The sequence below is a fragment of the Engraulis encrasicolus genome, chromosome 15 (genome assembly GCF_034702125.1).
Source record: "Engraulis encrasicolus isolate BLACKSEA-1 chromosome 15, IST_EnEncr_1.0, whole genome shotgun sequence".
NCBI lineage: Eukaryota > Metazoa > Chordata > Actinopteri > Clupeiformes > Engraulidae > Engraulis > Engraulis encrasicolus.
In genome coordinates this window covers 27704010-27729178 of record NC_085871.1, presented here as the reverse complement: position 1 = coordinate 27729178, position 25169 = coordinate 27704010, and the positions used below count along the sequence as shown (strand labels likewise).

The 25169-nt window shown below is 42.7% G+C and overlaps 1 protein-coding gene across 5 annotated transcripts in view; it reads right to left on the bottom strand.

The window, feature by feature from the left end:
* Positions 1 to 4453: 4453 nt before the first annotated feature.
* Positions 4454 to 25169, bottom strand: part of LOC134464551 (salivary glue protein Sgs-3-like) — a 29026-nt gene continuing 8310 nt past the window's right edge. Inside the window, exons 2-7 of one of the 5 annotated variants that reach the window (XM_063217973.1) lie at positions 16626 to 16811; positions 11611 to 11631; positions 11049 to 11189; positions 7738 to 7953; positions 5249 to 5290; positions 4454 to 4860 (exon numbers count right to left, since the gene is read on the bottom strand). In XM_063217973.1, the coding sequence (XP_063074043.1) occupies positions 4769 to 4860; positions 5249 to 5290; positions 7738 to 7953; positions 11049 to 11189; positions 11611 to 11631; positions 16626 to 16811 (698 nt within the window). In that variant the 3' untranslated portion in view covers positions 4454 to 4768. The remainder of the gene's footprint in view (positions 4861 to 5248; positions 5291 to 7737; positions 7954 to 11048; positions 11190 to 11610; positions 11632 to 16625; positions 16812 to 25169) is intronic. The other 4 variants (XM_063217974.1, XM_063217975.1, XM_063217971.1 and 1 more) reach the window with 4 other exon arrangements.

Genomic DNA, 25169 nt, shown 5'->3' with positions numbered 1-25169 from the left:
CATTATTACACTTGTCCACGTACCCCCTGAGGTGTGCTTGCACATCCCTAGTGGTACTTGAACCCCTGGTCGAGAAACACTGTCTAATCGATTGAAGCTTCAACCAGTCACATGCCGAGGCATGTTATGAAAGTAAGCATGACAGGCACTTTGCATCTCCAGCGGCGAAATGTTGTAGAAGATGATTTGCCAGGCCACACTACAGTCTCGGAGAGAGACTTGCAGTCGCGTAAGCCAGGCTACAGTAGGGACCTTTTGTACATGAGCTTTCAATAAAACAAACCTCTGGAAATAAATATTTTTATGAAAAATAAATTAAAATTACATTAACTGGAAGGAGACAAAACACTGTACGCCTTCCAATCCACACTGCTGGATTTAAGGGTGCAATATAAACAATAAAGAACAATAAAAACAATATAAAACAAACTATACAAAACGCCTCCACAACGCAATGTTATCTATGTTTCATTTGGGCTCTGCAAGGACCTTGACTGTCCTTCAATTAGCTCAAGTAACAGTACGGTAAAAAAAAAAATACTGTGAATGAACTTGATTGTTAATGCCCAATACAATAATGTCATGTTCCTGAAATTGTAAAAAAAAAAAAATGATATACATAATTTGCAACGAAGATCTTCATTTGGCAGCAGCAAGGGAATCAATGGTCCCCACAACCCTTTGATGCAAAACATTTGGAAGCTACCCACTGTATATTTTATCCAGTAGCCTATTGTCCATCCGTATGTTTGCTTATTGGGGCAGTCATGGGTAAGCGGTTAGGGCATCACACTTGTAGCCCAAAGGTTGCCGGTTCGACTCCCGACCTGCCAGGTTGGTGGGGGGAGCAATTAACCAGTGCTCTCCCCCACCCTCCTCCATGACTGAGGTACCCTGAGCATGGTACCGTGCCGTCGCACTGCTCCTTTGGGGCGCCATTGGGGGCTGCCCTCTTGCACGGGTGATGCATAAATGCAATTTCGTTGTGTGCAGTGTGCAGTGAACACTTGTGTGCTGTGGAGTGCCGTGTCACAATGACAATGGGAGTTGGAGTTTCCCAGTTGGGCTTTCACTTTACTTCACTTATTGCACGAGGTGTATGACATGAAGACTGTGCAAGCAGCCAGCAAGGCAGGAAGTCACCGTCTCTCCTCACCGTTCTTCTCTTCTGCATCGCTACTTAGGCTGGCTGAGCTGAGGTGCTTCCTGTTACCGTTTCCTGTCAGCGTAGTTTAAGCAGTGTCACTGTTCCGTTCTGCCATTGGAATCTCCTCCTGGCCCTCCTCCTCCTGTGGGGTCACTGGCGAGAACCTCTGTTGCCTACGGAGGCTGAGTGAAGAGAGGGCAGGACATAGACACATTACAGTAATTGCCGTGTTAACCCATTGATGCCTGAGGCACCTGCAAAAAGGGTGCTGAATGCCTGAGCCCTTTTTTTTAAAGAAAAGCTGCCCTCAGCCTATAAAAACCTAAATATCTCGGCTTCTGAAGCACATAAAGATATGCACTAAGTTGCATTTAAACGCTAAGAAGACCCTCATTTTTCATTAGAATGTCTTCATTCATCTCAAACAAACGAAGATTTTTAAGTTGTCTCAAATCTCATGAGCCTGAATGTTGCGTAATGCAGCTCCAGGCGCCAGGGCCAATGTTGCGCAACGCAATATCAGGCATCAATGGGTTAATTTCATTGTGCTCTGCCGTGGCACCCTTCCAATAGCAACTTTTTAAAAACACAAATTCATTCCATTACATTTTTATTCAGTTATACTGTATTGACCTGCTGTTTAGAATTTGCTCACAGGCATGTAGGACCTCAGGGAGTTGGCAAACTAGACTCCACAGCTGTATGTAGATGGAAGTTGTATCACAGTTTACTTCAAGTGTTGTGAAGTGGATGAAGTGGATTATCTCATAGAGTGACACTGAATAAACCAACTAAAGCTCCATCCGCACTTCAAAATGATGAGCGGTTTAAAAGGGGCACGGTGTGTTCCGAGCAGCTTACAAACATAGCCTTTTGTAAGTTCAGCCGTGCATGCAGGGGCGCATGTTGTCACCAGGCGAGGCAGGCAGCCGCTTGGGGCCTCCAAGCCTATAGGCCAGTGGTTCTCAATCTTTTTTGAACAAATGCTCCCCTTGGCCTCATCACAAGCCTCCCAACATCCCCTTGGCCTCATCACAAGCCTCCCAATGGCCCATTCATCTCATCATAAGCCTCTCAACGCCCCCCTTAGTATTACAAATATAAATGGACTAATGCCCCCCAATGGCAACTAAGCACCGCCCCTCTCAGCTGTATCCTTCTCAACAACCCCCATAGGGCTCCCCAACGCCCCCTGGGGGGCTGTAGCGCCCCCGTTGAGAAACACTACTATAGGCGGTAAATAACAGCCTCAGACTAACAGACTTCAAACTACAGTAGTGGCGATTTGTTGTGAATGTTGATTCTTTTGAATTTTCTCTTGGGGCCCTAACTTACCCTAGAATCGCCTCTGCTTGCATGCCTGGGAGTGTCTGGCATGCATGCCTATGCCTCAGTTTATATCTACAGTACATTTTCCAGTATTAATTTAACTCTTATTTGCAAGATCTACTGTGTATCAACACACAAATACACACAGTATGGCTGTGAGTTTAGGCAACAACACAGCTGCTTAACCCATTAAGACGGAAGAGGTCTAAACATTTTTTGGGCACTTTTCACACATGAAAAGGTGGATTTTCTCCATGTTCCAGAAATACACATTTTTAGCTGACTGTTCTTTGGTCATACCGGTACATTTTAGTTTATTACTTAATAAATATTCACGAAAGTATCAAATTTGGCGATAGTTGCCAATACCTACTCTGGCCACAATCTTACATAGACCTAATGCACCTTTAAAGGTACAAATGCAAAGATGCTGTAGCCAGTCTTAAAGGTAAATACATTACATTATGCAGAGATGAACTACCCAGCCTTAATGGGTTAATTGGCTGCTAAGTGCCAAAGCCATTTTTGGTAAAAGTTTCTGTCAGTCTCTTAAGGCGGGCCATACATTGTGCGATATTTTCAATCGTGGGTATTAAGCTCCTGCTCACACTGCACGAGGGAATCGCACGGTTTAAAAGTTCACATCTCATGACTCACATCCTAACACTATACGATCCGAGGGTCAGAGGTGAGCAGAATGCTCACACTGTGCGAAACGAAAGGCCCGTTTTATGGAACTGCAGATAAGATTAACGCTGAACAGGAAATGCGCACCTGAGGTGGAGGCGAGGATGCGCTGAAGAGCAATGCCCTGGCAATTTGTGCATGTGTTATGTCAAATCAGGTCATAGCACTGCTTCGACAGTGTGATTTACTCACGAGGAGCAACCAGGATTTCAAACAGTTTACGAATGCAGATCGCAAGTTGGTCATGAGGTGAAATCGCTTGTCTTGACCCCATGTACACATGATACAAGACTCACAATTGATCTCCGATTGAGCAAGAAATTGCCCTGATTCCCAAAAAGTCGTGCAAGTGACAAATCGTGGCAGTGTATGCCGGGCATCAGGGCCGCTGACAGCTTTGGCCAGGCCCCAGAGAAAATCAACTGAAAGGACCTCCTACCTAATACATATAATGTAATGAGGACCCGGGCAGTCATGGCTAAGTGGTTAGGCCCAGGTTGGTGGGGGGAGTAATCAACCAGTGCTCTCCCCCATCTTCCTCCATGAGCATGGTACAGACCCGCCACACTCCCTAGGGGCGCCATTGAGGGCTGCCCCCTTGCACGGGTGAGGCATAAATGCAATTTCGTTGTGTGCAGTGTTCACTTGTGTGCTGTGGAGTGCTGCGTCACAATGACAATGGGAGTTGGAGTTTCCCAATGGGCTTTCATTTCACTTAAATGTGAGCCCCCTTTCTCCCTGGGCCCGGGACAACTGATCCCTTTATCCCCCCCACTGTCGGCTTCCCTGCCTAGCACTAGATTCATTTCTCAGCAGGATCGCCTCCATGGCTGACTGAGGAGGGGGACATGTGCAACTCATTACCTCACAGATTGTTGTTCTTGGAGAAAACAAGGTCATAAATCATTAAACAGTGACATCATGAGAGGGCATGCCAAGGCAACAGCATGATATTAGAACATTCCTTCATGACCCTCGTACAGTAAGTTAATCAACGTGACCAAGGATTTATAACTTGTCACTGACTGGTATTCCTTGTGGAGACTGAGAAAATGTTGTTTCCTTATCCAATGTTACGATTTGATCATGCTGTAATCTAATGGAAGAAGCATGAATCATGAACATGGAGGTAAGATCCCTCCATTTTTTCCCATGATAATAATAATAATGATAGTAATAACTTGGTTTTATATAGCGCCTTTCAAGTAACCCAAGGTCGCTTTAACCCAAGGTCCATGTGTGTACTAGGTACATAAAATAAAATAAAAAAAATACGAGTTAAGAGGAATTTTAGTACTTGAAATAGATTTGGGTGGGTTTGGCTCAAACAAATTAACGGACAGTTTTGAAGAACTCAGCATGGGGAATGTACAGTAAATACTAATGATGGACACAACAGAGCAAAACAGAGGAGACCATTGTGATGTTCCAGACAGCAGGTCTACAGCCATACTTGGTAAGTCTCTTCTATAAGAGGGTTTATTGCTCCCTCTCCTTGAACTTGGACACTGTCCTTGAACCGTTTTGGAATACACCCATGTGGAATGCACCCATGCAGAATACGCCCACGCCCAAGCTGTGTGATGTAAAAGCTGTGTAGGACACTCACCATGGCAACATCTGCCTTGTGTACAGGAAGAAGACGACGGCGGACATCACGACCAACAGGACAACGCCCACCACACTTCCAGACACTACTAAACAAACATGGAGAATTGGAGATCATTAAGCATACACGCTCATACACTCACTTATTTTAAATTTCATATTAATTTCATTTCATCACACACACACACACACACACACACACACACACACACACACACACACACACACACACACACACACACACACACACACACACACACACACACACACACACACACACACACACACACACACGATTTCACTTGACTGACCTACAGAGAATTGTGGGAATGTGCACGCGCCCACACACACACACACACACACACACACACACACACACACACACACACACACACACACACACACACACACACACACACACACACACACACACACACACACACACACACACACACAACTGGATTTCACTTGACTCACCTACAGCGTTCTCATTATAGACTGGCAGAGGTTTGGGAGTAGCTGATGTTGGGAAACATGTAAAGACATATCAATGATCAGTTCATGCACAGAATAGAATGGTCTGTTTCTGTGTCTTGGTGCATGTATGTTGCAGTACAAATTCCAAGATTAAAATTAGTATGCACTACTGGAATACAAAAACCCATGGTGAGAGAGTAAATGAGTTAGTGTGCAAAACAAGCTGTAAAAGGATGTGTTATTTATCTGGCTGACAAGATAACAGTTAACAATCTTAAGTGCTGATGTTATGTATGATGTGATGTAATGTTAGCCACAGGAATAGAATAGAGTATTGTGTACTAATTCCACTTTTGCGTTTTAAGGGCAAATGGAACGCACCTATAAAAAGATCCAATTTGTGAATGTGCAGCATACAGTACATAAAGGATAACTTTAGCTAATTTCAACAATCAAGGGTAGCGTGAGTAATACAACAGCATATTGAAAAAATTGGCAGAAGTGGAAATACGGTAAATGACTACAATTGCACACTGGGCCTTTAAAATATCAATGTAAAAATGTTAATGTATTAGTTGTTGATGTTTGACTTGCATGGCCAGTCAGATACAGTGCACCCTTCCCCCCCTTTTCTTTTTCAATGTTTTGGTTGGCTGGAATCATGGTTTGAAACACTTTCATAAAGACTTTACAGGAACACCCCCACAAACCCTCTGGGCACACACATGCTTCCTTATGCGTGTGTGTGTGTGTGTGCGCGTGCGCGTGTGTGTGTGGTCACTTGGCTGGAGTCAGAGTAAATAGTGTGTGTGTGTGTGTGTGTGTGTGTGTGTGTGTGTGTGTGTGTGTGTGTGTGTGTGTGTGTGTGTGTGTGTGTGTGTGTGTTTATATTAAGTTATTAAATAATTTTATGCTAGAAAACAACTGGGTCTCTGGAGAGTTAACCACACGAAAAAACAATAACAAGAAAACAAGATGTGAGGCCGTGCAACATGTTTTTTTGTGTGCATATTTTACAGTATAAAAGCCATTTCATATGTAACTCCAGACACACCTGGGGCGCATTTCTCGAAAGCGTAGTGGTTAGCCAGTTAGCAACTTGGGTAGTTACCAATGGGAAATTGCATTACAAACAACAAAGTAGCTAACGTGGTTAGCAACTATGGTTTCGAGAAATGTACCCCTGAGCTGCTAGGACTAACATGCAAAGCACGATGTGACAAAATACACAATCAAGACTTCAGTACAACAACACTCACGAGAACTAAAGAGGAAAAGAGGAAGAAAGCTGGATGGAAAGACAGACAAAGACAAAGAGGAAGGTACAAAGTTGCCAGTTCCCTCCAATCGGGTGGGTATATTGGGCACAGAACTTGTACTATGAATGGTTACAGAATGGATTTTTAATTTTTAATTTTTTTTAATTTTATCTGAATTATTAGCAAACACTTTTTGGGTCTAGTAGCCACAACTTCCAATATGTTCCATTTTTTAAAGAATTATAACAAACTGCTACAGGACAGTGTATCGTTCCGTGCCACATATAGAGCCACTGGATCATGCCAAAAATTTGTCAACAGATAAGCCAAAAATAATGTCAACGGATTTTCTGTCAGAAGCAGTATGGTGAGGCAGGGAGGAAAAGATAAGATGAGAGTGGTTTGCATTCCTCAAACATCAGTCTAATTATAGATCAGTATCAATATACAGTTTCAACTGAGACTTTCAGTGAGCAAAAGCAACACTAAGAACAAGTCGTTTTTTTTTACAGTCTTAATTTTTTTATTTAGCAAAATCATTTAGTTACTGTATTTCAAACAAAACAAGGTGAAAGGCACATCTAAATTCTTGATTAAGACAACTGGAGCAACACAGATGCAATTATTTTCTTTAAATCGTTTTTGTCAAAGGACTTTTTGTCCGTGTCCCACTGATTCACTATGCAAATGCAAATGTACATGGAATAAGTCCTTGGTTGTACACTTGCAGATTCTCTTTCCTGACCTCTATCCTTTTTCACCACTATTAGGGTTTTCAGGCCAACCAGAACAGAGCCGGTGCTGGTGCCCGCAACAGTTACGTTCGGCACTTAAGTAATTACCTGCGAACCGTCCGTGTTCATACCGGGCTCTGAACTTTTTCCGCCCGTGACTGTGCTATCCGGATTAACCTGCTGACGGCCACATTGTCGTCACAGTCCGTGGTGAAAAAAGCCAAGTGTTTTGCGGTTCGCATTGCGAACCAACTTTCCGGTTCGCACAACGGCAGGTTCTCGATTAGGTGCGGGAAAGGGCACCGGCACGGTTCTCAGATGGCCTGAATGCGCCCTATGAGCTTCCACTTGGAACCAAAGCAGTTATACGACTATTGGTTTCAGGTAGAAACAGTTGCATCTAAAAGTACATGTCTACACCACAGGACGGGATGCCACTTAAATGCATTGAAAACACAACCACACAGGCATGCAAGGCCATTCCAGGTGACTTTACCTAGCGGCGAGCTTTGAGAGGGACTAGGGGAGGGTAGCAGAGGGCTGATTGGACTGGGCAGCTTTACAGTGACACCTGTACTCTCCTCTTCCTTTGTTGTTGTTGTCGTAGTAGTAGTAGTTGTTGTTGTTGTTGTTGTAGGTGGGCTGGTTGTTATAGGAACTGCGTCTGATGCTAAACTTGTGTGTGTAGTGTGCTGCGCCTCTGATGTTGCTGCTGTGCCATGAAACACACACATAGCACACAATGCGTGAGCACACACACACACATAGACAGACATACATTTTATTAGCCTACTGTAATGCAATACGCACCATAAAATCAAGCTAAGCAAGCTAAGCATACGATCGTATCCACCTTATTACCATGCCTAATAACTCCACACATTTTAGCGCTACCACAGCACAGGATGTCAAGTCCGGGAATTACAAAAAATTAAAACAAATATGGCGGCCGCTGGCGAGGTTTTTAATGTGAAATATTTTAATTCATTTAAAGACCCTATGCTTGTATAAAAATGTGGCTACAAACAATGTAGACAATACATTAAATTACAATACAGTGTGGTATTTTGAATGAATGATGAGCAAGGCAGCCGTCCGCTGTTTGCTAGCTGTTGGATCTTTTGCCCGTAAGCTAAGCAGTAGGCTGACTAAGACTGGCGATCTGATGCTGAATATCAATAGATGTCTCACTAAAGACCCAGTAAAACGACCCTGCATAACAACCAGCAATGGTGCGGTAGAAATGGCACCAGCATTTAGTGTTTCCAGATTTTTTTGATCAAAACCTGCCCAAAAGGTTCTGAAAACCGGCCAAAATGCGCTAAATTCTGCCCAATTTCACCAAATTGCATTGGTTTCTAGGGGCACAAAACTGCTTAAAAAACGCCAAATGGCCAATTTTTCCTGTTTTTACCCGCAGACAGCCATCCCGCCCAATCTGGCAACACTGCCAGCCTTGCAATCATGGATAATAAGGTGGATAGATTCCCATTTGTACACATCAGGATGTGTGTGCTAGCTGCTAGCCAAAAGCCACCATCTACCAGACAGGGGTGTGATTCCAAGATGGTGGTTCAGTAACTAATACAGATGAGGTAATGTTGAATGGCCCCTCTCCCCCATCCAGATTCAGGCCGTTTCCCAATGCCTAGTGTGCGTCCTTTGAAGTGTATCAGCCTTCGTAATCCAGTGATTGGATACTCTTTGGTGAACTCTGCAGGGTATCCAATCACTGGGTGTCACTAATTAGGCTGAAACACTTCCAAGGCTCATACACTTGACATTGGGATATAGTGTCAAATCCTGGCTCAGGGGTACCAAAATGGACCTCTGATTGCTACATACTGTAGTAAAAATGAAAAGTTCCCGACAAACCACCAGTTTGGCACAGGCCTTAAAGAGAAGACCTAAAAGTTCTCTCTGGAATCTTAGCATTCTCAGAGAAGCATATACGTAGGTGACACGTCAGTTCTTGGAAGAACTGCCGAGGTTTTCTTGAAGATTCCTCAAAGAATGCAGGAGCCCAACAATTCCTTGAGGAGACTTCCGTTTCCCACTGTGGGGAGGATTCCTAAAGGGTCTCTCAGCTTGAGTAACCAAGAACCAGAACCAGAACTTTTTGGTTTCTCAGAGAACTTTTAGAGTTCCTCAGAGAAATGTTAGGTTTCCACACAGTGCAACTTAAAGTGACACTGTCCCATTTTTGGAAATGGGCTCATATTACACCTCCGCTTGAGTTAAATGATTGAGTTTTACCTTTCTCCTGTACTTCCAGTCGTTCTGAGCAGGGCTTCGAACCGGTTCAAGGAACGAAAACGAAAACCAGGAACTTTTTGTATTTTACAGGGAACAGAAACGAAACCGGAAACGTTATTATTTTTTATGTTCTGGAACGGGAACACTTATTTAAAAATAATGGTAACCGGTTAATACCGGTTAATACCGTTCCTTAAACTAAAAAAAAAAGTAATTATTTTCCTGCGCACGTTACCATGACGGCTGAGGTTCACGTCCTGTGTGACATCAGACATTCTCTGACTGAATGGAGAGCTGTAGATTACAAAGTCTTCACTCCACATCTTAATTAAGAGAAACCACGGTCATACAAAAGAACAGAGTTTGCATTGCATTATTGTAAGACATTGCAGGGAAGCGCGTGTAAAGCGCACCGACAATGTTTCGGCGTTATTGGGCATCCATGGCCGCTTCAAATATGCACAAACTCACAATGTCCATCATAGTGCTCCCCGTGACCCAAGTCAGCGTAGAGCGCACATTTTCATAATTGAGGTTTATTCTCTGCTTCTCCACTTAGGTCGTCCCTGAATGACAAAATTCTGGAGGATATTCTTTTCATCTGCTTGAATAAGCAGTTTTGAATGTAGGCTGACTCATTTGCACTTCCGTCTTTCTTGGTTAACGTCAGTTAGGCCTATTGGGAGTAATCAGCTGACAGGAACGAAATTAACCGTTCCGGGAACAATATTTTTTGGTTCTAACCGGTTCGGGAACGTCAATTTATTGGTGGAACTCAAAACCGGAAACGTTATAATTCCGTTTCTGTTCGGAACGGAACGTTTGGAAAAAAATAACGGTTCAAAGCCCTGGTTCTGAGTATGGCAGTGCGAATTTGACCTCCAAGCTAGCAATTAACATTGAACCCTATGAGACCAGCTAGCCACTAGTTGGTCTCATAGGATTCAATGTTAATTGTACGCATAGAAGTACAATTTGCACTGCCATACTCGGAGAACGATTGAAAGTACAGGAGAAAGGTAAAACTCCATCATTTAACTCAAGGAGAGGTGTACAATAAGCTTATTTCCAAAAATGTCACAGTGTCACTTTAAGTTCTTTGAGGAACTTCAATATTTTTACAGTGTATACTAGCTCCTTGGTGTAGAAATCAGAGTTCAAATTTGTTGCACAAGAGGACAGAGTTTGAATTAATTTGGGCAGGAAAACTCTATGTCCCTTCTCTGCAATGGACCTGAACCTCGTCTCTGGTACACACCCCAGATGGGTGAAAAAGAATATTGGGTCTTTCTCAAAACCTAGTGCAGTGCACTTCCAAGTGTATCAGCCTAATTAGTAACACCCAGTGATTGGATACTGTTTATTAGTCACACCCAGTGATTGGATATTCCGTAGAGTTCACCAAAGAGTATCCAACCACTGGGCTTGACTAATTAGGCTGATACACTTGGAAGTGCACTGCACTAGGTTTTGAGAAAGGCCCATTGTCAACACAGAAAAAGCTGAGTGTAATGGATATAGCATATAAAGATAGAGGAAAATTTTACAGACCAGAGGAGGAGACTGTGGATGTAGCAGTGGTGGTTGTGGTGGTGACTGTGGTGGTGGAAGTAGTTGTGTTCTCTACGAGAGCAACCACGCTCTCGGTCGAAGCCTTGATGGTAGTAGGCGTTTGCTCCGGCGCTTTTGTGACTTTGTGAACAATGTAGCAGAAAATATACATTTTAGAAAAATGTTCGTATGAACAAATGCACGCACACACACACGCTCTCTCTCTCACACACACATCTATACAACTATATATGTAAAAGAAAGGGATATTCAGATACACACACACACACACACACACACACACACACACACACACACACACACACACACACACACACACACACACACACACACACACACACACACACACAAAAGCCCCATGTATTCACATGCCAACTGCAGTGAGAGGAAAAGACAGATCTGAAAACAGACATACAGTATATGCGCGCGCGCGCACACACACACACACACACACACACACACACACACACACACACACACACACACACACACACACACACACACACACACACACACACACACACACACACTCAGCTCTTACCAGCTGGTAGATTTGGGTCGGCTGGAAAATAAAAGAGACAGAGTTTGTGATGCTTGACTGCTTATAAAATACAGTACAGTGTTAATTCACACTATTCTGAGAACATACCGTCCCATTCCATTTCAGTGTTAAAGGAACAGACCACCGATACTTAAACTATGAAATATGTTTTTCTCAGAAGTGAGACGAGATGATACGTACCACTCCGAACGTTGTGCGACCTCCCAGTCAGTCAGACGCGCTGTCACTCCTGTTAGCATTGTAGCTACTCAGCATGGCCAACGGTAAGTTTCGGGGCTGTAGTTATATGTGACCTAGCATGGGCAATATGCGACCAAAGTCTTCCATGTTTTTCCTGTTTACATAGGTTTATATCACCATTGACATGAAACAAAGTTCGGTAACACCTTCTGCGTGTGCTTCGACAGCGCATTGATACCTCCCTTTTGAATTTTTTCCCGCCCCAATTGTATTGACGGAAGTAAGTGGGGTGGGAAAAAAAAAATCAGAGGTGAAGGTATCAATGTAAACAGGAAAAACGTGGAAGACTTTGGTCGCATATAACTACAGCCCTGAAAGTTACCGTTGCCCATGCTGAGTAGCTACAAATTCTACCAGGAGTGACAGCATGTCTGTGATTGACTGGGAGGTCGACCAACGCCCGGAGAGGTATGCATCATCTCGTCTCACGTCTGAGAAGAAAATATTTCATTGTTAAAGTACGGTGGTCTGTTCCTTTAAATATAACTTTTTGCGTGATAAATGTAAACATTGCAAAACCACATTTCAACTCCCAATCAATGTCAACGCTCCAAGTGTTAGTTCAACACTCAAAGAGGGAGACAAGGACCATATACGTAGTCTCAGAAAACTGTTTAATTAACACTGATTGTTTTTTTTGTTTTTTTTACAATACCTCTGTGATTTGTCAGTGCTTGTAGACAAATATAAACAAAAGGACACTGACTTAAAAAATGTAATACTGTAAAATGCTCTAAATGTTTGCTGTAAATTACCTCTTGAAGTACTGTACACTGGCCGCTCTGGACAATTAAAATCGTCTTATAAACACACATACACAACAACAATTTAACAAGTTCTGTAATACCTGGACCGGAATGTCTCTTACACATACAGTAACACCTTCAACATGAATAAATACAATCGTTAAGTTTTGAGGGCAGCCATGGCCTAATGGTTAAGGAGATGGGCTTTAGATCAGATGGGTGCAGGTTTGTATCCCACCGTTTCACTCCCTGATCATTTCCCAATGCCAAGTGTTCTAGCCTTGGTAGTGCGTGAAATGGCTAGTGATTGGATACTCCGCGGAGTTCACCAAAGAGTATCCAATCACTGGGTGATTGGGCTACCAATGCTAGAACACTTGACTTTGGGAAATGGTGCCTGTCTCAATCCATGGCTAATGTGCCTTTGAGCAATGCACCTAACCCCACACTGCTCCAGGCACTGTCCCAATACTCTGTACTTAAAATGGCTGTAAGTTGCTCTGGATAAAAGTGTCAGCTTAGTGTAATGTAAAGTAAGAAGTTTTAAGGAACGAATGACATTGCAAGATGAATGCGTTCAACTACGATATACTTCCCTCCACAGTACAGTATATCTTCAAGTTCAAGACATTTATTGTCATTGTCAAACAAGGCAACAAAAAACTAAAGTATGTAGTAGGTTTCAAGTGTTATACTTATATAGAAATACAGTGCTTGACACAACCCCCAAACGACATCAAAACAAATAAGGTCTGAACAAATAAGGTCCCCATCCTGCTTAACTGTAGTATACAATGTGCCAGCCTTCAATATAAAGGCACATACTTATGCAAAGTTGTGCAACAGTCAACTCAAGACGGTACTTGTTTGTATTATCAGTTTGCAAATCTTGCGGCAGTTTTTCCACATGTGGTCCCACAGGCAAAGCCTGTGAAATTCATAACTTGAATGTCAGAAGAAGTTACAATTTATGTGGGAATGCCTTTTTGTTTACACTTGAACTAGGCAGTGCAACAGGCAGAGCATATATTTCAATCGCAGAGAGACATAATGAAATCTTGTCATTTGAAGTATTTTGGGGGGGATTTTGACTTTATTATGACATGACTGTTGATGAGGTGGACAGGACATGATGGAGGGAGAGAAATGAGGTAGGTAGGATATATTTATAATGGGATAGGATAGTACTGTATATAATTTAACCAATGCCTAACCATATTTAAATGCATGTATTTCCAATCAAGAATGCATTTCAGACTGCCATGTATGCATTACCATTCTCTGAGTGCTCTATCAGTTTGTCTAATCTAACTGATCAGTCTTTCAGAATTTCAAGATGTCTTTGAGATATCAAGTCACAGAGGTCGAATTCAGGAAGGACAGTAACAGTAAAAAAAAATGCTGTGTTAGCGCATCGCTGTTCTGACAATATGTGACCCCATTTAATTTTAGTATTCAATTGACACTATGAAGCTAAATATAGGCCATACAGTATACTCTAAAACAGAGGTACTGTATATTCAACTGTGTAAATTGATTGGGATCAGATATTCTCAGAATACTGTTTTTAACTGTGAAGCAAGGGACTAAATAAATTGATAAATAAATAAATATAAATAACAGCTTCTAATTGCCAAGGTGTTCTACAGAGGGTGGCTACAGCAGCAATAAAACATAAATAAACAATGAAAAGCAAATAATAAACAAGTAGCAATGAAAGAGGAAAAAGGACAAACCCCAAGACAAGACTAAAGCGGCGTACACACACATTGCTAGCTTCTCGCTTGCTCGACTACTCGCCACTCTTTCATGGAACGTTCGCTGAAAGTTCCCGCGGCTTTAACTGCCAATGAGCAGGGGAGAAGTACCGAACCCTGCATTCCAATTGGTTACTCGCTTACTCGCCTCGCTCGAAGTTCAAATATTTTCAACTTGGGATCCGCCCACATTGCATCGCTTGTACAGTACTCGCCTACTCGCTTGCGAGTCTCGCTGGAACACATTGGCATTCTATTGACTTCATTCGCTGAGCGAGTAACTGGTAGCGAAGTGTGTGAACATCCCTTAACAGCAGCCAAAAATTATATATACAACACAGAAAAAAACACACAAGCACCATGGCAGACACACACGAGTCACATTCATATGGACACTTTCAATCCAATAGAAAAACAATTAAATATGTCTTAAAACATGAACGGTTTCAAAAAAAGTGACCATATCAACGTGGCTACTGATCCGAAAAAGTTATGAAAAGGACAGCTAAGAAGCAACACAAAGGAGTAAATGCCAGTCATACCTTTCATCAGTAGGGGTGTATATCAGAGCCTCCATGGCGATACGATTCAATATCGATATCTTATTATTTGATGCGATGCGATTCGATTATTTAAGATACTTAAGAATTGGGCAGGGGGCAGCGACTCCAGTGCATTAGCCGATTGTTGTTGAGACACAATCAAGACTCAATTCTTGAATTGGGCATTTGGTCAAAAATGATCAATGCAGAGAACTGAATCGACATGGTAATGAAAACCGATCACATTTAGGCTGGTTCGTCACGCTAGCATGAACATGTAATATTTTGTACTTACACAGTATATGCCTAAAACACAGCCTAACAGAAAAACATGCAAAAAACATGTCCCCACCAAAAAAGGGTGACACATACACACACACACACACACACACACACACACACGCACACACACTTTAATGTTGTTGAACTGTCTTAGGCTGTGATTATGCCATACATTTGGCATTGCATTGTTTCAATTAACTAGAACAACGTTTGGATTGAGTCGTTGGAGTTTGAATGCTTTACAAACCCCTCTCCAGCACATGCCAAAGATTCTCAATGACTGTGATGGCCAATATCCTTAAAAATGTAAACAAGATGTGACATAATCACAGCTAAATATGGTCCAACAGCATATTAGTGTGTGTGACGTTTCTCATTTTGGTGGGGACTTTTTTGGACAGAGCTGTGTATAATCCTAACCCTAACCCTTAGGCCGCTTTCACAGCACAGAATTGCGGTACGGAAGTGATTTTTACGGGCGGTGGCGAAAATACATGGAAACATATCTGTCCGTCCACACCAACTGGTGGTAGTCGGGCGTCAGCGACGTGGGAGCCAACTCCGCTCCGCTCTGCATTTGGGAAAGAGAAATCGAACGGATTTTGGACGGCAGCGACTGGCGGTGTCCCATTCAAATGAATGGCAAAGTAGCATGCTAGCTTTGGCTGTGGGGGGGGATTCGAATTCACACCAAGACGTCGCGGAACGGAAGCGAGACGACTGAGGTCTTTCTGCTTAGTTTCGGCCGGTGTGTTCTACTCTGCCTTTCACACCACCGTGTCAGCGTGCACGGCCAGTCCTGTTCAAAATCCCCCCCATATGTGTGTATGGCTACATAAGTTTGGCAATACTAATAGATACCAAAATTATGCACTGGGCCTTTAAACAAATAACTATTGGCTTAATAAGCTAGGACCTGAAATAACAAGTCAGATAATTGTAATGTCAACATTGGCCGTTCTCAAACATCAAGCATCAAACATCAACAACATTTTTTCCCCCCCAAAGTTGCAATCAATCAATTCCACCTTAATGTAACCTACCATAATAGTAATTTTATTCCAATTCACAAATCAGACTTTGTCTATGCCCACTACTAAAGATGTTTATTGATGTGTGTCCATAATAAAGCACAACAATGCATTGTATTTGAGACTAATTTGTGTCAACCTTGCGCCGTGAACCAGGAGCCTAATACTGTGGTGGGGCTGAGTAGGGCACGGTTGCCAGATGAGGCAGATTTCCAGCTCAAAAAAATGCTCAAAATCCGCCTAGAAGCACAAAATCCCGTCAAATTATATTGATTTCTATGGCAAAAATTGGGCAGGTTTTTCTGCTAAATGCCATTTTTACCCGCACAAGGCCATCAAACAGCCCAATCTGGCAACACTGGAGTGGAGGTGCATTAAAAAAAAAAGATGTCTTACGAATGCATTCCAGTTTGGGTACGTTTCGCCAATGGTAGATTTGGTCCTTCACACACTTGTACAGGTTGGACGTCCCTGCTTTTCTGATAAAGCCGTCCTCACATTTGTAGCGAAACCTGTGGTTTTCAGGAAATGTCTGGCCTTCTATGGGTTTAGTGTGGTCCACCAGCGGTAGAGGGCCACAACCTGGACACATAATAAACACAATAAACAGATTGTAAATAACAAAACATAAATAATGTAATAATCAGTGCTTGAAGTGGAAAAAAAGGTGCAGGAACCCTAATCGTCTGAAAATACCATTCAAAAGAAGTGCAGGAACCCTGATTTTTCGACAGTCTCAGCACTTATAAATGCGGCGCATGAGATAGGTTCTGCCGGAACGCTGATGATGAAAATGATGAGGTAGGGGAACTGGGTTCCCCTGAGTCGTCGTGCAGAACGGTACACCTCCAACCTCTTTGGCCAGCGGAGGCATAAAAACAGACTCTGCTCTGATATTTTCTGTTTCACCCACATCTATTAGTATCCACAACCCTATCTCAGGAAAAAAACATGAAAATACTTCCCGGTTCCTGCCACTTAACTACATAAGCAAACCCATGCCGTCATTAGAATGGCCAGGATCTTGAATAAGGATAAACAAAAAAAAGTTGTGCTGTCGGCATGTTGACATAGGCAGGAAATCTCCTTAAACCCATTGTGTCCTGAAGCGACATATACGCTGCATTCAGGTTCTTGAGATTTGAGCTGTTTTATTAACCAATTTTGTCCGAAGCAATTTTTGGGAAAAGGTGCCCTCTGCCTATTAAATCCTAAATATCTCAGCCTCCGAAGCACATACAAACATGAAATGAGTTGCATTTAAAAGCTAGGACCCTCGTTTTGCCTTAGAATGTGTTCATTCAGCTCTAACTTACCCACATTTTTAATGAAACAGCTCAAATCTCAAGAACCTAAATGCAGCGTATATGTGCCTCCAGGACACAATGGGTTAAAAATGTGGGTAAGTTAAAGCTGAATGAGCACATTTTAGTGCAAAATGAAGGTTCTCGCTTTTAAATGTGACTTATTTCATGTTTTTATGTTCTTTGGAGGCTGAGATATTTAGGTTTTAATAGGGAGAGGGCACCTTTTCCCAAAAAGGACTTATGCTAAAATGGGTTAATAAGACCAGAGTTTCATGTTCTCTCATACAAATCACAGGTCCTGCTGTTGGACAACACAATCCTTTTTTTTAACAAGTCCTCCTTATCACACAAAGCAAATCTGCAATTGACAGTGTTTGCTTGAATTCAGTTTAACACAAAATGTGTTTGGCTTGCAGGCTACAGCAAACAGAGTGAAGTAGCCATTTGAAAGACATTAAGATAAGCCCCAAACTGAAGAGAGTGGCTAAAGTCCAATTCTGTGTCTCAGATGGTGCACTTGTGCACTTCGGGCACTATGATTTAGTGCGTAATTAATACGTCATACGCACTAAAACATGAACACTGAAGTGCACAAGAAGTGCGCCATTTGAGATCCAGCATTATCCATCACTACTTTTAGTTCCTCCTTTAAGCACTAAGCTGAGTGGCTAACACATCAATACCAAAGCAATTACATGGTGTAGAGTGTGCAATGATTTATGATTTATTTATTTCATTCACATGATGTAACCCTGACTGAGTGTATGGCCCACAATGTTAAGCGAAAGCCTACAATGGAAGCCAGAGTGGGGTTGTGTGGTCAGTGTTGCCAGATTGGGTGGTTACCCGTCCAATTGGGGTACTTGGGATGGCTGTCTGCGGGTAAAAATGGAAGAAATTGGCCATTTGGCGGGTTTTTCTGCTGTTTTGTGCCCATAGAAATCAATGCAATTAGTTGAAATTGGGCGGAATTTAGCGCATTTTGGCGTTTTTTGAGATCCTTTTGGGCGAGATTTGGTCAAACACATCTGGCAACACTGAGTGTGGTATTGGGTGGCGAGAATCCACTGGTCATTGAAATGCACAGGACAGACATATGAGGCAGATCTTTTTTTTTAATCCGGTCCTAACGTGATCAAGCACATTGGAATACATGTTAAAAGTCACGTTCAAACGTGATACCAAGTTGGGATGTTGGTATAGCTGTAGTTGGGCTATTGACACACACGCGCACGCACGCACGCGCGCACGCATAGGGCCGCTGACAGGTTTGGCTGGGCCAGGGACAAAAAAATGTCAATGGGCCCCCCTTCCTCCTACCCCCCCCCCCCCCATCAAAAAAAATCCCATCTGTCTTCTGCTATTGTTAGTACCTGCATCATCTGAAGAACTTTTTACTGAAATCCTGGGCTTCTGGTGTCTTCATCTATTTTTCTCCCATCCTTAATTTTCTGCCCTCCTGGTTTGAACGACTGCTTAATTCAGACACCTTGGCAAATTGGCACGAGCCGCGTTAAGTTGAAGCCGTTTTTTTCTTTTCTCGTAATGACCGACCAAACCATTTGTGCACTGGGGGTGGGGGAGGTGGGGGTTCTTGATCCTTTTTAAGGGCAGGAAAGGCAAAATATCTGCATCATTTATTTAATGTAAATATAGCGCAATCTCCCTCTCTCAAAAAACATCTTATTTTGAAATTAATTAGAACCATTAATCACAAACTTAATGAGGGCCCAGTTCTGGGCCCCCCTATCCCAGGGCCCGGGACAAAAAGCCCTTTTGTCCCCCCCTGCCTGCACACACACACACACACACACACACACACACACACACACACACACACACACACACACACACACACACACACACACACACACACACGATTAGTTGGCAGAGCATTTCTCAGAGCTTTCCAAACAGCTACACACAGCTGGTGTGAGTCATACATCAATTTGAGATCATTCTGTCTGCAAAGTGGAAACACAGGAAAACATTGGATCGGGATCATAAATGATACTCTGCTCTAAACATGGGATTACACTGTGTGTTAGCTAATCGCGCACACACACACACAAACACACACTCTGGCCCCCCTATCTCCCTGGGCCCAGAACTACATACCCCTGTTGGTAAGGCCTGCACACACACACACACACACACACACACACACACACACACACACACACACACACACACACAGGCAAATTAATTTATTGAGGACAGCAAAGTTCTTCTTCAGGATGACAACATTTCGCTCATGCTGTACTGTAGATCTTCCGGCCAGAGGAAGACCAATGATCGAAACGTTGCTGACCTCAATAAGTTCATTCTTTTGCAAACGGCGTGCAAATCCTTTCCCCCACGTTCTCACAAATATGAGCCATAAAATACAATACAAATCACGCGGCGTAACCATTGGCCTACATTTCAGCCATTTATATTTTGAGAGTTTTGTGTCAATGAAGGCCTGTCGCCTAACACATTATCATACAACTGTAAGACAAAGCCTGGAAGTGTCAGTAAACTCATCACAACTGTCCCTTCTCTGAAAGTTTTGTATTGCTCCCAAACCCAAGTTAACTACAACAACTTGACTAGGCTTTTGATCCCTCTGTCTTTCAAGCACTCATGGTTTTCTCTATAGGATGTATTTACTCCAGGTGGAAAATGCGAAGAAAATAGTTTTTCAAATCCTCTTTTAAAAAACAGAAAGTTTTTTTTTTAATTTTTAAAATTTATTTTTTTACATTTTCGGAAACTATGGCGGCCAAATTTAAACTATGGCGGTGCACCATAGTTTCCTCAATGTATGGGAAACACTGGCGTTTTTTCCTGCTAAATGCCATTTTTACCCGCAGACGGACATCCTAAGCAGGCCAATTGGGCAGGAAATTCCCCAATCTGGCAACACTGCTGCTGTCTGAGAGCGGCTGAGGAGCATTCAATCTTGGGAAGCCTGTGGCTTAGCCCGTCTTGTCTTAATGGGCTCTTTTTTTTATGACGGACAAAAGGACGGATGTGTTCATTATTCTCTAGGTAGGCTAATGGACAAACCAGAAACACAGACAATTAATCATACTCTATATTAGTGTTTCTCAACGGGCGTGCTACAGCCCCCCCAGGGGGCATCGGGGAACCCTAGGGGGGCGTTGAGAAGTACACAACTGAGTGGGGGCGGGGTTTGTCACCATTGGGGGGCATTAGTCTATTTTATTTTTCAATACTACGTAAGGTGGCATTGGCAGGCTTATGATGAGGCCAGGGGGCGTTGGGGGGCTTATGAGGGGGTCACAGGGGCGTTTGTTCAAAAAAGGTTGAGAACCACTGCTATATATGGAGGGGAGGTAAACATTGCCAGTGCTCTTGTTGTTTTTGGTAAACTCAACTTGTATAGTCAATACAGTCAAACAAGCACCGCAAGTCCGTCCAGTTATGACATGTGTAAGACCTTGCAGAGGGAAAGCCTGTTTTCCTGATGGTAATATAGAGATATGCTGCTCTCTTCAAAGCTTTCGGGAAACTGATTTGAGGGACACTACGCCTTTCGGGGAAGCAAAAGTAGTAAATTCAGAGCAACCATTGAAGCAACCTTGGGAAATATCTCATTTAATTTGTATTTGTTGAATGACATCATCTACCCAGTGTAGGCCTGCATTTACACAGACAGCAGTGGTCTCTAAATGGCGGCCCACGGGCCAGATCCGGCCAGGGCATGGCGAACATTTGGCCCACCATGACATTGGAACAAATTAAAACATATAGGTGCGCTATGTGGACATTCGATCGTGCGATTTGTTTGGACCTTGGCCTCATTTGCGCTACATGATTTGGCTCTTGGGGGAAAAAACTTGCCAACTGGTATGCTGTATGTGTCATAAGATTGTGACTAAAACTGGCATGGCCACCTACTTCAAAAAAGCAGAAGTGCTCCTTCCTCTTCAAGTAAAAAGCGAATGGTTTGTACGCCAGTCTTGAAATAAGCACCTCGCTTTCATGTGCCAAAACCAAGGTCTAGTGACAGTTTAGGCTCCTACCTTTGCCCTACTTTCTTAACCTGACTCTCACCAGCTGGTACGTTTCGCCTTCGTCTTCACAATACCATCTAGGTATCCCCCACAACTGTCACGTTTTCGAATGACGCTGCTTACAAAAAGCCATTGCATGTGATTGCATAAACAACCTGTCTTTGAAAATAAAGTAGGCCTACACTCTGACCCTGATCATGACATACAGGTACCATTGTATTGAGGTCCCGAAGCGAAATGTCAGAGCATTTTGTTGCTTAACTCATGTGATTGTGCCCCTGGAAACAAACTTCTAGGCTGTTTTCACACTAGGTCGCTTTCAGAACTCAGAGCTGCTACTTAAAGTGTACCAGGTGTGAAAGGTCTGAAAAAACCCTAGAGAAAACAAAACTTTCAAGAGCAGTGGTTCTCAACCTTTTTTGAGCAAATGCCCCCTTGGCCTCATCATAAGCCTCACAACACCGCCTTGACCTCATCATAAGACCATGACCATGCCCCCCTTAGTATTGAAAAATGAAATGGACTAATGCCCCTCAATTGCAACTTAACACCGCTCCCTCTCAGCTGTATCCTTCCCAATAACCCACCTAGGGCTCCCCAACGCCCCCTGGAGAGCTGTAGCACCCCTGTTGAGAAACGCTACCCTAGAGAAAAAAAACTTTCACGGTGCTGTCTTCTCTGTAAGTCATGCTGACATAGCTAGCTAAAAGATCTTTTGGCTCGTATCTTCATTTCCTGTCTGCGTTCACTCTGCTATAACACTTCTTTGCAGCTTTTCTTCTTATCTCCACCTCACTCAATTTCTTGTTGTCTTTTCCTCGTGTCTAGACAGAGCGAGATGAAAGAGAGATGAGAGCGAGAGAGAGAGAGAGAGAGAGAGAGAGAGAGAGAGAGAGAGAGAGAGAGAGAGAGCAGACGCAGCAGCAGCAACAGCAGCAGCAGGTTACCTTCCTACTGTATACCAATGCATTACCTTTGTGGCCACATCAGTAATTACCCAAAGTCTTTTCTTTTCCAATCAGTTATTTGAATGTGTTTAACTACTGTGTTTTGATTACCTGAATATGAGAAGTTTCGCTTTGTACCATAAGTTTGTCCATTTTGACCTCTGTACGATAAAAAAAACCATGATGTACGATCATTTCAATTCATTTTGATGCCTTGAAACAACAATTTGGGTCTTGTACGCAGTGGTGTAGTCTACATAGAACGCAGGTATACGGAGTATACCCACTTCAAAATGTCAGGGATTTCAGTATACCCACTTAAAATTGATTGATACATTATTTAGAATAGCACAAATATGTACAGTGTACCCACTTCAGAAAATGCTCAAATGTACAGTATACCCACCATAAAAAAGTAGACTAAGGCCTACACCACTGCTTGTACGATAATATCCCCCCAAAAACGATAATTTTGAGGTTTTGGTAGGCCTACAATAATTCAGCATTTTCCATCTGGTAACACTGGCACCGCCTCATTTACCCGTGTTCTGATTTATGTTGAGACAGATATGCAAGACAAGCACACGTGTGTCCTTGGGCTAGTCTTACAATCAAGACTAGTTAGATGACTTTTGAAGCACACTTATAGCGTGTTCAGGCCGACTGAGAACCGTGCTGGAGCCCGTTCCCGCACCTAATCTCGAACTGGCCATTGTGTTCACGCCACAGTTAACGTTCGCGAACCGCAAAATACTTGTTTTTTATCTGCGAACTGTGACGACAACGTAGCCGTCAGCAGGTTCATCCGGGTAACCGAGTCACGTGCGGGAAAAGTTACGGTATGAACACGGGCGGTTCGCAGATAAGCACTTTAGTGCCGAGCCTAACTGGTGCGGGCACCGACACCGGCTCCGTTCTGGTCGGCCTGAATCCCCTATTACTGGCCACTTACTGGCAACAGCGCCTCAGTCGCACAGGTCTTAATTCGACTACATATCTCTCCTGTCAGGAGAAAATGTATGAAAAATCTATGTGTTATTATTTTTGCATCATGTCAGTCAGTGACATTTAGAGACATTATACATGCAAGCACAAAGTCATGTAACAAGCTTGCCAACACAATGCACAATGATTTGCTTAACTGCTAAACACGACTAGAGCCATTTCACAAGATTCCTCTTCAAATATCCCTTTGTTTTTTGGGGTTTTTGTCTTGTTTTAAAATGCTTTTTTTCTGAGGAAAATTGTCCTCTACCTTTGCTTTTCTTTTAGGGACTTTTTTGAGCTCATGAATGGAAATTACAAATAAGAAGCATCTTAAAATCTTGGAATCTTATATTTGGAAAGAAATGTTCTATCTATTCATATTTTTATTTGTATGCATCGATACATGATGGGATCAAACACGCTGTACTGCTTTCCCTACACCATCTCACTTTCAATGTTTTTCCGGTTGCTATCCAGACAGATATGATCTTACAAGTGCTGATACGACCTCAGGCTGTTTTAACTTGTCTAGACAGGTTAGATGGCTTTTGAAACAGACGTACATAGTAGTACATAACAGCACTGCCTTAGGCACATGTGTTGGCAACATAAACTTGGAAACATAAACTGAGATTTCTTGGATGCTCCAAAGAGAAATCAAGTATCTCCTGTTGATTAATAGGTGTTTAATAGTTTCCAAAAGACAATCAAATAAACCTGGCCCCACAAACACCAAACTTGTGCAAGCAGACTGTGTAGTTCCCAGCTCTCACCTTGCTCGTCCATCGTGACACAACATGCATTCACTTTTTATTGCTGAACTTTATAACACATAGTATTACTCATCACGTAAGTTATCTTGCCCCAACATGTGACACACTGTACAAACAGGTGACTGGTTGAGGTAGGCAGTGACCTAGCTTTTTATATACAGTAGATTTATAGGTGTGAAGCACTGAGGAAAACAAACAATTATTGGCAGTTTCTTTGGGCTGTTAGTCAACATCATTCTGTTTTGGTATGCTTAGCTGTTCCATAAAAAAGCCTTAACAACATTATTGTAACATTAGACATTAATTACAGACACTGCTGCACAAGTTGGTGACCAGCTTTATTTTGATTCACAAGGAGCAACTAAACATGCTACTCTAATCAGCTTTTCCCAGCGGTTTTAAACTATGATTTTTGCGACCATCAGGCAGTTTAACTTTTCCGGCAGTTCTTTATCTCCCGTTCCTCCATCCACTTTCAGAGGGTTTGGTTTGGTGTAGTCTACCTTTTTATGGTGGGTATACTGTATATTTGAGCATTTTTTGAAGTGGGTATACTGTATATATTTGTGCCATTCAAAATAATGGATCAATCAATTTTAAGTGGGTATCCTGAAATCCCTGAAATTTAGAAGTGGGTGTACTCCTTATATCCGCATTCTACATAGACTACAACACTGCTCTCCTGAGACGTCACCAAGATGGCCACCAAGTGGGCGGCTTTCGTAATAGTCCATACCTGTATACTTGTTATATACTGTAAAAAATTGATATAGCACAATTGCATAGCAATACGTGCTTATACTGTAACACATCTGCTTAAATCCCCACTCAAGTAAATGGATTATACCTATTTGTTGCCCACACTGTGAAATGTAATACATATTGTACTCCATGATATGCAATG